The sequence below is a fragment of the Leptonotus elevatus genome, chromosome 19 (genome assembly GCF_054856555.1).
Source record: "Leptonotus elevatus isolate MCC_2025b chromosome 19, RoL_Lele_1.0, whole genome shotgun sequence".
Classification (NCBI taxonomy): Eukaryota; Metazoa; Chordata; class Actinopteri; order Syngnathiformes; family Syngnathidae; genus Leptonotus; species Leptonotus elevatus.
The window spans coordinates 13,028,264-13,043,631 of record NC_141257.1 but is presented as its reverse complement, the minus strand read 5'-3'; the positions used below and the strand labels follow the sequence as shown (position 1 = coordinate 13,043,631).

Sequence of the window (15,368 nt, the reverse complement as noted above, 5' to 3'; positions counted from 1 at the left end):
ATCTTGCATTCACAACCTTACATAGAATCTCCATTTTCACTACTGCATAGGGACAAGATTGCCCCTAAATGCAGCATTTTAACCTATAATTGCACTTGAACCTTAAAGTAATGCTTTTACCCGAGAGAGGGCGGTTATTTCAAGATTGGTATTGATTATAAGAACATATTTAGTCATTATTATCCAGCGTAAGCTCAATAATATACAGGTAGGTGTTTTTTTCCCTCTCCATTCCAGCAACTGATACCCTTTATGGAGGATGACGGCACCAAACATGACGACCACTCAGCCGGCCAAAACCGCCCTACCGCCGAGGACAGGAGAGAAATCCAGGAGGTCAACAAGGTATTGTGTTCTCAATGCAGCCATACTCTCAGGGCTACACGCGTTAAATTCCAGCCAGTGGTGATAAAAACGACAAGGTTGGCTTTTTTAAACAGTTCAAACCTATGTGGCTTCTTGTGCTGTGATAGTGTTTCATACCATGAACCTTTATCGCTGCCTGTCATTCATGGCGCTCTGTGCTGGTGTGGACAAGGTTGTGCTAGCATCTAAAGAGCTGAGAGCCTTCCTTCTCTGTTCCTTTTTATTTCTTGTCTATTTGGTGCACACTTTAGAGGGCCTTGTGATACGTATGATTTATCGCAACTATCTTTTGATACTTTCATCTACGTGATTACGCCAGCTCCCTGTACTTTGCCTTATCTGGCCAGCTTCCTGTTACTTCTCTGCTAGGGGAAATCCCTCCAGACCTTCAGTCACTTAATAAAATAATCAACTTAATTCAGAAATTTCCTGACCTTTGAGACTCATGATGTGAGCCATGTGGGGAAAGGCAGTTCCTATCAGGCTATGCTGTGGAATTTAGGGAGGAAATTCCTGTGTGCCTGACTGACTGGATGAAGGATAACGTTTTCCCAAGGCAGCAAGTTGGATACGAAAATGCACGATGCATGTAAGTTATATTTCTTCCAGTAAACCACGCCAACACACCTTTTGTCAGGGCCTTAGGTTGTTTTAACAGGTGGATCATATGGTTTTGTTTTGAGTGGGTGGATGGGTGAAAAAGAAAAATAAGTCTAGGCTTATTTTTTGTGTAGTTTTATGTGACTGCTGTGTCACTGACTCATAATACACTGTAGCTTCTTGTCTATTTATTTGAGAAAGGGACAGTATTGATTATAAAGTTGACAAAGCCAGTCTAAAGTTTTGACTTTGTGTCAGGTTCAGTTAGCCTAGAACATTTAATAAACAGACAAGGAAGAAAGACAAGAGATTTAGAGGATAATGGACAGAGATGTGCTCAGTTACAAAGTTCTGAGGAACACTCCCCTGAGCTCTCTTTTAATTTTTTTCCAATAACAAAATCTTTCAGTCCTCATCTTGTGATAATAGCACAGTTCCTGTTCTGCAGCTGCAAAAGCACAAGTCATGCTTTGAAATACTGTAAGAGTAAATATGGGATAACTTGTGTACATTTATTCTAACACTTTGTAAGGCTTAGCTTTGCTCAGCAGGCTCTTTTGGCAGGGCTGCCATGGCAGAAGCAGCACTGGCCCTGATTTAAAACAATACTTAAATTTGTGTAGTCTCAGTGGCCAAATTGCTCAAATATAGCGTCTGTGGGTGATCAAGGCAGCCACTTAAAAAAAAGCTCCACATACTCATTCCCCAATTGTGATTTAAAACGATGCTTGACAAAATTCAGAATTATATATGCAGACCTACCCCTGGATGAAATAGTGAAGCATGTCGATTTAGTGGTCAAAATGCACATGAGTACATGGCGCACAATATGTCACGGCATGAGTAAAAAGAGCAAACTCACAATTTGCTCAATTTGTTAAATCTAAGTGGTCAAAACTCACTTCACTTTTGGTGAACTTCAGGTGGCCCGGCACAGTTGCATGGTGGCCCTGGGCCATCAGGCCACCCTCGTGCTGTCACTAGTATCAAATATTTTTAGAAATTATTAATCTATCGATTATTCAATTGATTAATCGACTAATCAGATTCATTATAACATACATTATTACAAAAGCATTTTTTTGACCTAATTACTGTTTATTAATCAGTGATTGGTGGTTATTTCGTACTGTGTATTCGTATAGTGATTAAAAAAGGGGTATTGATGTTGTACTATGTTACCAATTCAGTCATCGTTTTCCAAAGTAAAAACAAATGTTTGCAACACAGAAGTTTATCAGTCTTCTTTCATGAAGGACTACAGAAATCAGTTAACAATTACTGTTGATATGCTGAAATCAGAGGATTTGGACAATTTTAAATAAAAAAAACAGCTCGGAACGATGACTCGATTATTAAAATAGTCGTTGATTAATTTGATAATCGATTACTTGTCGATTAATCAATTAATTGTAACCGCTCTAGTCCACCTTTAATGTCGGACCTTGGACACCTGACCTATATTATTTATAAATATATTTATTATCTATTTTGTGTTTGGTGGTGGTGTCAGTTTCCAGTGTCATAAGTACACATACGCTACAGTGACACTCACTGTAGCGTATGTGTACTTGTTCATGGATTTGTGTCGATCATAATAGTTGGAAGCGTAGAAATGCGTGAAATTGTAAGACTTTTGTATCTGTATTATATCTAATTCTCTTAGTAGTTCTCTTGTTAGTAGTAGTAGCAGGAGTAGTAGTTTATAATCGAGAAAAAAATTAACTTAAAAAAAAAAATCATTTTTAGTTTAATATTTTTAATAGCCAATAAACAGTATGTTGGTTTCGCCAGCATTTTCTTAGTGTACATTAGAGTTAAAGCCGTGTTGGAAATTAACTCATTTGTTACAACAATTTATAAATATGTTCTATTCTAAATATTACCATGGTCCTAAAAACGTATTTATAAGTTTTTTTTAATGGTTTTTTTTTAAATGCTAGAGTAGTATACACAAGGCTTTGATGCAGCCTCTGAACTGAAGAGAATGCTTGAAGCAATGGTAGTTATTACAAAAAGGGCCATCAGGTGGCAGCAGAGTATAAGAGATCAACTAGGGCCATGTTGCAACAAGCTGTTTTCCCCACTGCTTTAAACAGATTTGTGAATAATTATGAAACTTAGCTATATTCTAATGCTAATTGCCGCAAAACGGAAACAGATAGAAATATTCTTTTCTTTTTTTCCTGATGAATGAAGAGACTCAAATCTTACTTTTGACCATGTTTTTATAGCAATAGAACACAATATTCTGTGGGCCTTGCAAAATCAGTCAAAATCCAGTAAAACAGCCGGGAGTAAAGGGGGTTGCTTCAGTGAAAATGGCTGGGAGAAAATGAGTTAATGGTGGCCACACAAAATATTGACACTTTGGGCTTTTTCACTTTTTCAAGTGTACTCACTTTTTTTGCCAGGGGTTTAGCTGTTGATGACTGTATTTTATTTTTTTTTGGGGGTGGGGGGATGTACGTTGTTAATTGTTATGTAAGCTTAGCTGTACAATGACTACTTTTCATTGTGTCATTTATTCAGTGTTGTCCCATGAAAAAATATAATTAAATAGCTGCAGAAATATGTGTGGTGTACTCACTATACGGTATGACATGATCTTTACTTTCAGACAGCAAACTTGAGCAATTTATTTTTATTTTTTAGCTGTGTTGTCTTTTTGAGTGGTCTCAAATGTCAGCCCACTCTTAAGAGCATTTCAAATGTGTTACCTGTCAAATGTGTTTTTGCTCTCCTCTGATAGAGGGGCCTGTGACGTGTAGCGCAGATAAAGCTTCTTTAAACCGACACGCTGTGTTGTCAGTCAAGCCTGAAAGTCTTTTTGTACAGATTGCATCCACCATCCTGGCAAATACGTACACGCCACACACTTTTGAGCTGCCCAGAGAGAAAGCTGACAAAACAAACGAAAAAAAAGCAGCATGATGCTTTTCATATAAAACATGTAAGAGAAAATTGCTATTTTATCAAAGTCCTTATCTTAGCACTCAAAAAGTCTCTGTCAAACCCTCCCTCAGCATTTGCCACCATAGATTGCTTTTGGTACAGTGGTTCATTTTCTTGTCCCATTTCCACCCAGCAGTACAGTTCCATTTGATTTGGCACACATCAGGTTATTAGTTTCCACTGTCAAAATGTCAGTTTCAAAGAGCAGCAGTAGCTCAGTCCGTATGGACCAAATAGAAGGAAAAAGTATGCAAATCTCTTGTTGTCTCAGCTATGCCATTTTGCTTGGTGAGCTGAAATAAAAGTTGTGAAGTCTTGACCACATTTTGTCTGCAAATGGTGGCGCCAATGTCCATCCTTTTCCAATGCCAACTTCCATGCTTCGCTATGGTGTTCCTTTGTTGATAAGTAGTGTTGTGTTCAACCTTGGTTTCGTTGGACCATAACACATTTTCCAACATCCGTTTGGAAGATTTTGTTCTGGTCCAATGAAAGCAAAGTTGAACTAGAGCCTTGGACAAGGTGGAGGAAATAATGAACAGTTCAAAAATAGCACTCAGTGTCAGTGTGTTTCACACTGTGTGTTTTATATATATATATATATATATATATATATATATATATATATATATATATATATATATATATATATATATATATAAAAGAGAAACATTTAGGAAAAGCCTATTACAATAGCTGAACTTTACCAGGGGTTTATCAGAGGCACTCCATCTTTTTCAATGCCAGCCATCCACACGGTTTATAACCCTAGAGTGCCAGCATAACATTTTCACTGATTTTTCAAGACCCACAGAATATTGTGCTTTACGGTTCTTGTTACATCAAACCCAAACCTGAAAAAAAAAGTTGCTTTCTACCTTTTTCCATTCTCTAGGAATCAGCAGTAGAAAATAGGTAAGTGTTAAGAAATTCATCTGTTTTGCCCAAAATACAGAAAAAAATAAACAAACAAATCAAGCAAAAATAATGATATTTTAATTATAGTTAACTCATTTGCTCCCAAAAATGTAAAACTATGTTCTATTTTAAATATTACCATGCTCCCTAAATGTTTGTATGTATGTATGTATGTATGTATGTATGTCAATGATTTTTTTTTATGCTAGAGCATACAGAAAGAAGGCTTTGATGCAAACTAAACTGAAGAGAATGCTTGAAGAAATGGTAGCTATTAAAAAAAAAAGGCCAGCAAGTGGCAGCTGAGTATAAGAGATTAACCAGGGCCATGTTGCAAAAACCTCTTTTCCCCACTGTTCTAAACATTCTAATGCTAATTTCTGCAAAACGGAAACAGATAGAAATATGCTTTTTTTCCCTGATGAAAGAAGAGACTCTAATCTTTCTTTTGGTAAATTCCATGTTTTTTTTGTGTTTAAAAAACAACAACAATAGAGCAATATTCTGTGGGCTTGGCAAAATCTGTCAAAATCCAGTGAAACATCCCGGAGCAAAGGGGGTTACTTCAGTGAAAATGGCTGGGAGTGAATGAGTTAACAATAATAACTATAATATAATAATAATAATGATAATATATTTTTTATTTTCATCTGAACAGTGGTTTCATTCTTTAAAATCAACTAATTTATTAGGAACGTACCAGGATGTCTGTCAGCTGTTAGCAGCTGTTCATGTGACGACCTGCGCTTTTTACATTTATGACACACACATACCGTATTTTCCGGACTATAAATTGTTCCGGAGTATAAGTTACACTTGGCCAAAAATGCATAATTAAGTAGAAAACACATACATAAGTAGCACTGTAAGTCACATTAAGTATATATAGTATATTAATAATGAACCAACCCCCGTTTGTCATGGAAACCGCTTGTTGGAGGCTTATCCCTCCAATAAGGTCAATGCTTTGATTATTGACATCAATTATAAGTGAGTTTTTGCTATTCGTGGTCCAGCCCGGCCCATAACTACATGTGATGCAAGTAGGTGGTATTCACACACATGACCTCCCTGCATTTCTCATATTTTATCCAAGCGCAGTATTTATTGATATATGGAATGCACCAAAGGTTCAGGTAAAGCCCATCATATGATATCAAGGAGGCCTTTAGCTTCTCTTTGTCAACCATGGATGTGTTTTGTTTGTGAATGTGAGTGAGAGCTTTTGTTCTTTCTTCAGAGCAAGAAGATTGTTTTTTCACTCATGCGCATTCACTGTGTGTGTTTGTGTGTGTATGAAGGTTGAAGCCCTTCTGTTTCTTCCCTCTCTTTATGTGCATTGCTGGCTGTGTACAGATATTGCATGCCAGGCCGCCTGAGTGTGCTGCAATGATAATGGTCCTAGGTCAGTAGTGTCAGCAGCAGCAGAAAGGAGAATTGGTTATTTTTAAGAGCTGTGCAGCGCTCCCCTGGCTGCTTTTAAATGTTAACACAACAGGGAAACATTGAGGTGAAACCTGAGCTCAGCTATGTTCCCCAACAACAACAACAACATAACACATACCGAACAGCATTTTAACACGATGGCTGAAAAGGCCTTGGAATACTGTTAGATAAAATTATTTATTACACTACCTTGAATAAAAGCAATGCAACCATACAGTAAATTAACAATCAATGTTCTTGAAAAACAAAGCGCACATGAAATGGAAATTGCATTTTTCGCCCCTATTGGACACCGCGAGACATAAGAGATAAATAACCTTGTTTGTGACGTGACCTTCCCCCAATGCAATGCATTAGCATGCACATTGAGTTTTGTCAAATGATCCAAGTATACAGTAGAGATTGAGAAGACACCATGGAATTGCTCTCAGCAAGTGTTATCCATTACACTTGGAAAGAACATTATATTCAATTCTAGTAGATTGAAGCTTCCTTGTATGCTGTAAACCTGCTCCGCGTCTGTGCACTGATGTTGCTAACGTCAGCATACAAACAGTCTCACTAACAGTGATATGTTTACGTTTGGCAGGTTTAATGCTGACCTTGCTAACCATGCTATTTCATGTGCTTGTATGGACAACATGAAAAATCTCAGTTTTTGCTATGTGTGCCAAAAACAGGTCAAGGTTTTAGTAGCCTGTTTTATTTATTGAGGTATTCACATTTTAGTGTCATAGAACACCTGACACAATATGTATATTATATTCATAGCGACTCTAAATTTTCACGTATATTTGTCTGTATCTGTTCTGTGATTGGCTGGTGACCAGTTCAGGGTGTACCTCGCCTCTTGGCCAAAGTCAGCTTGGATGGGCTCCAGCACGCCCGTGACCCTCTTGAGGATAAGCAGTATAGAAGATGGATGTTCTGAGGAATGCGTAGTGGTCGTCTTCTTGCATTTCTCATAATTTGTCAAGCCGGTGTAAAACTCATTGCGTGACAAAATAAATCACACAAAATTGTATAGACAGTATATCATGTTGCAAAAAAATGCATCACCTCATTCATCAACAGTTTGAGCTCTAGTCTGTGATTAGAATAGATCATTGCTTGGGGCTATGTAGGACAGGAGTGTCAAACCTATTTTCATTATAGACCAGATGGTAATTGTGTTTACCCTCAAGGGCCCCATTAGTGAAAATACATAATTGTTAAACTGTTACGGTGTATCTGAAGGCTAAAAGTCATACATCTACTTAAAATCAATTACACACACATAAAACAACTAGTTTTTGAAGGATGCCTGGAAATGGCTACACTTACCTTTTAAAATGTGTGACTTCACATCTGTTTTAGGAAATAGGGTTAGTGCTGTCATTAATGACTCTGTTGTTGTTGTTGTTGTTAAGGCTAAATGCAAGTTGAATTCGGTGGATATACTCATAATTTATTATCTTGTATACATATGCATTATTAAACACCAGTGACGTGCGGTCAGGATAGGCAAGGTAGGCACTGCCTACCCCAGGCTGAAATGAAAGTTGAAACCGTTTGGCTTTTTCTATTTATTTTAATTATTTCTTTCATTTCAGAAAGCCTACACTACCTATAGTTTTAAAAGTGACAACATTTGGTGATTTTCATACCTCAATTAAAAATGACTCATTACTTTGTCTGGCCTGCAGGCAAAAATGCTGCAAAAATTATCCTCCTGAAGGCACACCGCTACTGTGCTTTTCCCAGCCCTGTCCGCGGAGCGATGTGTATTCGCACATGCGTAGCCAGTTTCCCAGTAGAAAAGTCCTTTACGCAAATAGGCAGATCGCTACGCAGCCTTTTACGTCGCTGTATTATTATATATATGTGAACTCGTGAATTCAAAACACATTAACTGCACAGTACGGCGGTAAGATGACGCCACTCTGGAGAATATACAACTATTTTCACGCCTTTCTTTTGAGGGAAAACGGCATCTTTTGAAGGATGAGAGACCAACGCCTTAGTTACCGGATCTTCAGCAAAGTAAGGGACAAAGAATTATTCGTACTTTTCACAAAGAATGGTGTAAAAGGAAAGATTGGCTTTGTGGATGTGCTTCGATTAACTGGCTGTTTCACTTCACATGGTGTTTGGCATTGCTATTGCTAGCTTGATTTTGAGAGGAATTGGGCTGTTTTACAGGGAGATATTCACTTTATTACATTCTTTCCGGGCGTCCGGGCGGGTTTGAAATTGTCCGTTTTTGGTTGTGCGGCAAATGGGAGGCAGAGTACACTGCAACATTTACTGTGGCTGACAGACTGCACACTGGCTGACAGGCCCAAAACTTTAGCTGAGTGGCAAGTGTTGAGCTGCCGCACCGGACGCGATGGGTACGAACCCTGCTCAAAGTAAAAAAAAAAAAAGAAAAAAGAGAAAGATTGCGGAGCAAAAAATGTAAGACTTCTAAAAAGAGTAATGTTTTTTGTTTTATTTTCTACCCATACAGAGGAGCCATATGTTAAAATAGTTTGAATGTATGGCATCTTGTATCTGAGTATCAAGTATCTCGAGGTCAGGCTGAGTGTCCTCTTTTTTGGAAATAAAAATATGGTCACCCTAGGATACGTTGTACACTCGCCTGCCGACACACAAATTTGTAATTGGTGTGTGCGTCTCAATTTGCGACTGCCTGCCTACCCAAACCTAGAGTTCACTGCACGTCACTGTTAAACACCAACAATCGGTTTGCAGTCGCGATTAGCATTAGCATTCAATTGTTTTTTAACCCAGCCCAAGTGGATAGAACTATCCATCCATCCATTATCTGCTGTGCATGAGCATTATTAAACAACAACATTATCCTATGCTAAACGGTTAGCAATTGCGACTAGCATTAGCACGCTAGTGATTCCCATTTAAGGTAAACAAACACTACCCTTTAGTTCACATACAAACTGGGTATCTGCAAAAGCGATGTGTTGGCAACAGATATGCGCCGAGCTATGCTAAGATACGTTTAGCATTCTTGCAGTTTAACGCAAATGAGTTACCCATTTCCAACTGTCACACATGTTGACATGATATCTAGTCTACAAGCAGCATGCAGTATTTTCCAACTAGCGATGAACTATGTTCTAACCAGCAATGATCGATCAAGAGCATGTTACTTTACCTTGTAGTTGGGCAATGGCCATAGTTCAAAAACAAATCCCAGTCACCGCTAACGTCCTAATGGGTATGCTAAACCCTAATTCCAAGCCCACTGCCTGTGTTTGTGTTATTATGTATCAGGAAGGGCATCCTGTGTAAATTCATGGATTTATAAACTGGCCCTTGAGTATGCGCCCCATGTGTTTGAACATATTTAGCTGTGATTTTCTCCAGGCTTCCCAGCTGCACATTAAGGCAGCAGTAAGGGCAGCAAGCTTTGGGGAGTTAAAGTGGTTAGTCTGATAAACAGAGTAAAGATGCAGCAGGACAAGGGAAGCAGATGTTTGCAGTCCGGCCGCATCTGCTGCAGTTGCTCCAGCCAGATCGGACGCCTCTGGATGAAGCGGGGAGTAAATGGGAGTGGAGTGAGATAGCAGAGGAGAAGGGACGGGAGATAAAAAAAAATTTTTTCAAAAAAGGAAGAAAAGGGTAGCAAGATAGATGAACAGACGCTACTGGGGTAAAAGGCTTGATGGAGAAAGAGGTGAAAGATTTGTGATAAGAGTGATAGAAAGGAGAAACATGGATAAGTAGCTGGTTGATGGCTAAAGGCAGAAAGAGAAATGGACTATCAGGTGTTGGGAGAAGGATGGATTAGCAGATAGCGGCTGTCAGACATAGCGGGCACATTTTTGAACTGAAGGGTAAAGGACGAAGAAATGAGGGACTAAAAACAAACAAACGATAGTAGTGAGTGAATTGGTCATTCATGAGTTTTTGAAATGATCTCTTATAGAAGAAACCTGTCATGAATGAAGGAGAAGACAGGTTAAGATTGATGAAAGAATGTATTGGATTGATTGATGTGTAGACAGCTGCGGATTGTCAAGTTAATCAGTTTTATAAAGAAATAAGCCACGACTGATAAAGTTGAGTTGCAGCAAGGAAAATAGACCTGTTCCTGTAAGCGATTTCTGTTGGAAAGATTGATGCTGAAGTAAAAAGATAAGTCCTTGCGTTTTGCAAACTTTTGAGCTGATAAGTCTCATGGCTGAAGAGCAGATTAAAAAAAAGGCACACATATCTACTATACTTCAGATTCAGAGCACACCTCTCCCATTTTCAATACTGTCTAGACAAGAATTGAGTCAATACCTAATATGGTCAAAAACAGGTGTCTAAATTAACCATTAATCTTTGAATTATGCTGAATTTAATAGTTTGGTTTCCATCTACCTATTTTTAATTACATTTTTCAAGAATTGCATAAAAAACTGAGTGGAAATGCTACAAATTTGGGGGGAATAAGATCTTAAAAATGAGAGAGAAGAAATCAATGTATTGATATAAGGGAAATGCAAATTATGGAAACAGGTTTTGCAAATAAACAATGTCACAAACTTGTACATATTGTAGTCACATAAATGGCAGTGCACAAATCAATAAAGTAAAGTATGTTTGGGGGGACAAAGACATTGAAATATTTCTGGAATTTAAAGAAGCGAGCATTAACTCATTCACTCCCAGCCAATTTCACTGAAGCAACCCCCTTCGCTCACGGCTGTTTTACTGGATTTTGTGATTTTGCAAGGCCCACAGAATATTGTGTTCTATTGCTATAAAAACAGGGAAAAAGTATATTTTTATCTGTTTCCGTTTTGCAACAATTAGCATTAGGCTACAGCTAAGTTTCCTCATTACTCACATTCCTGTTGAAAACAATGGGGTAAAGAGCTTGTTGCAACATGGCCCTGATTGATCTCCTATACTCTGCTCCCACCTGCTGGCCGTTTTTGTAATAACTACCATTGCTTCAACCATTCTCTTCAGTTTACAGGCTGCATTAAAGCCTTCTGTATGCTGTAGCATAAAAACAAAAACAAAAAACATATAAATATGTCTTTGGGACATTTAAAACATTTGAAATGGAACATATTTACATGATTTTGGGAGCAAATTTGTATTTTTTTATTGACAATCATCTCATTGCACAGTCTCCTCTCAATAGTCGCAAAATAATTGTGAACGGGAAAAGTATGCACGTTTTGCGCATTTTCATAGAATTCGCTTAAAATATCAAAACTTTTGCATGGAAATCCTATTAGTGTAAAATATCAAACCAGTACTTTGATGACTTGATCGTCGTCAAAACATGTTTAATCTTGCCACCCATCATTAAAAACTGAAATCAACATGAACAGGTAATTTTGTGGCTCAAAATGCGAACGTCAAGTGAAGTTAGCAAAAATTGAGTCCTCGTCTGGGTTAGTTCAAGGTCGCTAACGTTTGCTAAACATTCCTGGTCACAAGAAAATCCATTAAAACGTTTGGCAAACATCTGGTGAACGTTTAGCAAATCTTTGCGAACTTGACGAAAAAAATCAGGACAGAACATGTAAAAAATGTGAAAAAGTTTTTTAAGAAAAACAACAACAACTGTTGGCGACAATTAAATCTGCTGGCGAACGTCTTTGTGATCTTGAACGAACCCTGTCGAAAAATCTATATCCGCTACTTTAAAAACACTCGCCACTCAGTGAGATCCTATGGGGTAAAATTTCCTAGCGACAATTAAAAAAAAACATTAAAACTGTTGCCGAACGTCTTGTGAACTTTTGGCGAACTTTGCGACATTGAACGAACCCTGACAAGAAGTCAAAATTTGCTACCCTCGCAAACAGTCAGAAATGTTGGCCCCTCAGTGGGATAAGTATCTATTTGTTAGAGGAAGCCATTATTTCATTCATAGCCGTGTCCTTGTTCAGGCACAAACATTCCAAAATGAAAGTGATAACAAACAACATACAGCCACAGCTGTGAATAGATACGTTATTTACTGTATATTTTTTTGGTGTTAAAGCTGTCCAATAATGGTTGCCTTCAGTGTGTTTTTATGAAATACTTCACCGTACGCAGTTGAAAAAAAAAATCTCTTGTACAAATGTGACATAAAATAAACACACAATTGTCATCATACAGCGACTATATCCTCTTTCGTGACATTTTCATGTGCTACCGGCTATAGAACAATTACATCACGTAGATGGAGAAGGGTGATAAAGTGCAAGGATAAGAGCATTTTAAAATCATACGTATTTTCCTCACTCCGAGTAGAATAACCTTGGAACAGACAGCAGTCTTGTTGTTATTCGACAGGAGAGTGTTGTGTGAGGGAATCCATTGAAGTGTATGCTCCCAAGACACTATCATGGTAAACAGGATTGTCGATTTGACACCGCATGTCCACGCTTTCCAATCCCTCACTAATCCCTTGTCTGTAGCCATGGCATAAGCGAGAGACCACCTGAAAGAGAGAAAAACTGAACTGAAATCCAAAATGGAATAACAGCTACTCTACAGTATGTGACGCATACATTCTGTTTATGCTATTTTTATGTTTTGGAGGCCGTTGAAATTGAAGCTACTCTCCAGCCAATTCATTTTGAATAACACTCTGACTAGTAAGAGTTGAGTTGAGGTCAGTTAACTGACTTCAAAAAGTATTCCATTGCTTTTGCAGCTTGATTCTGCCATCTGATCAATTTTGTAGCATTTGACTGTAAAAGAGACAGAGCCAATGCCGAGTTTAAAAAAAGAAAAGAAAAAACTACACAGTTAAAACTACCAGATTATCAGTATAGTTTTGGTTTAAACTAGGGATAGACCGGGGCCGATCTATGTCGTTATGCCTTTTTACGAATTTGAAGGCCAATATAGCTGGTATCTCAATAAACGGTGAATACTTGAGAACGTAGCAAATTTTGGGTTTTGATCAGGATTTGTTCACAGACAATTTTTACTTGTCCAAAAGAAATTTTGAACATGTTCAGACAATTTTTGACTGTCTGAAGATCTGTTGAAACCTTTTACAAACCTTGACGAAAACCCATTAGCTACATTCACATGCATTTGTCGCTCAGTGAGATACAGGGAACTTTTCATTTACAGTTGAGGACAGAATTATTAGCCCCCCTACAAAAATGTCATTGTTTTTAAAGAAATTCCCAACTTTTAAACAGAGCAACACCAACCACACAGCCTTTGTAGACATCCTAGTTTCATTTTGGATGCTTACATTATTTTAGTTTGGGCACAGAAATGAAAATATTCACCCAAAAACAAAAACTACCAGGGTCAAAATTATTTGCCCCCTAATTAATCCTAATAATCAATTGAACATCATTTTTGCTGGATAACAGTGTGCAGTCGGTTGTTGCAGTTTTCAACAAGTCTCTCACACTCCTTTAGAGGAATCTGGGATTTGAACCCCAATCCCTGTGTCCAAGGTCAACAGTGTTACCCACTGAGCCATCCAGCTACCACTAACATTTTGTAACAAAATTACCTTAAATTGACTTCAACCGTGCTACACGGCCAAAAATGGCAACCACCTTAAACTCTTTAGCCCACCCAAATAAATGTTTTAACCCATTTTGCTGGGTCAGAATATTTAACTTAACCCACTCTGCTCAAAATCTACAGCTACTCTGTGAGTAGGTTAGGAAAACAACCCAGTATTTCTAAAACAATGGGTTTTTGTCATCTTTCTATAAGTAACAAAAAATCCGTTCATTTTGTATCACCTCATCCTTCAGTAGTTGACACCATCTTTCTACTGTTGTCTCTGAAGACTCATCTCGCTGCATTTTAAAAGAGATGCACTTCAAGCCCCTGTATTAGCTGTCACTTTCACTCAAACTCCACATCGAAAGCCTTAAACCTGTTGCCTAACCTGCCTCAGTCAGGTGAACTCTGAAGACATACCCGCCAGCCCCTCACTTAATGATTGCGTTGGACAGGTAAGAAGTAAAAAGAGAGGGTTGGGATTGGGGTGATAGAGAAGCGGCAGATAAATGAGGCCTTCTTGGTAATGTCTGGATGCTTTATGGGGCATCCTGGCTGTGAGTGATAGTCTTGCTATCGTTATCTGTCGATTGGGGTAATTGCTGTTTGTCCGAGTCGGGCTGACGGATGGTTATGCGATCTGGAGGAAGGTTGATGGTGAGAATGAGGTAATGGGGGGGTGCGGGGTGGGAGGGGCAAAACTTATCACTCGCCACAAGTGTCTTTTCTGGGGAGCAGAATATACAACGGCAATTAGGACTACATAATATTCCGAGGAAATGTTCCGAGGAAAAAACTCGCAAATTTGCGACTTTATGAAGTGGCAAATTGTTGCGAGAAAAAAAACTTGTAAAGTTAACAGAAATAAACTGAGAAAAAACCCTCAGAAACATATGAGAAATAACAATAAGAATGGTCAGTGTTAGTCAGCTGACAGGGGGTCAGGAAGTGTCGCTGTCCTGTATGATGAGTAAAGTTTAAAGTAAGAAGAAATCAGTCTCCATCCTGCCTTTGCATTTTTATAAAGAGTGCTCCTATCACGTAGCGTACTACTCGTATGTTTGTACCAATACTTTTCGGTTGGATTTTCAAATAAGGAGATAGTAATTGCTTTAGCAGAGATTAACCATATTATGTTTAATTCACACTTTGAAGCGACAAAGACGCTTCGCTTTTCGAAGGTCTACACCCTGAGGATCAAGCATTTAAGTTAATTTGTTAAAATGTATATTTATTTGGACATTTATGTTTCCAGAATTATTATTTACACATTCATACATTTTGGATTTTTTTTGTACAAGCAGCTAAGTTTTGATGGATGTGTCGAATCTGCTGTTCTCCATCATTCACTAGCAATTACCTAAAGTATGCTAGCTTCTGATTGGTCAGTGTTAGTCAGCTGACAGGGGGTCAGAAAGTGTCGCTCTCGCTGTCCTGTATGATGAGTAAAGTTTAAAGTAAGAAGAAATCAGTCTCCATCCTGCCTTTACATTTTTATATAGAGTGCTCCATTAACCACCAACGAATCGTCATGTTTGCTCCTGGTGGAAAAAAGCCAGCACCTCATGCAGACTATAGCTACGCTACGTGTATTTCTTGCAAGTTTC

At 38.2% G+C, this 15,368-nt stretch overlaps 1 protein-coding gene across 3 annotated transcripts in view; it reads left to right on the top strand.

Moving 5' to 3' along the window:
* The window catches only part of med30 (mediator complex subunit 30), a 41,291-nt gene that overhangs the window by 9,185 nt on the left and 16,738 nt on the right, over positions 1-15,368 (top strand). For all 3 annotated transcript variants that reach the window (XM_086062138.1, XM_086062137.1, XM_086062136.1), the window contains exon 4: positions 238-345. In XM_086062138.1, the coding sequence (XP_085918264.1) occupies positions 238-345 (108 nt within the window). The remainder of the gene's footprint in view (positions 1-237; positions 346-15,368) is intronic.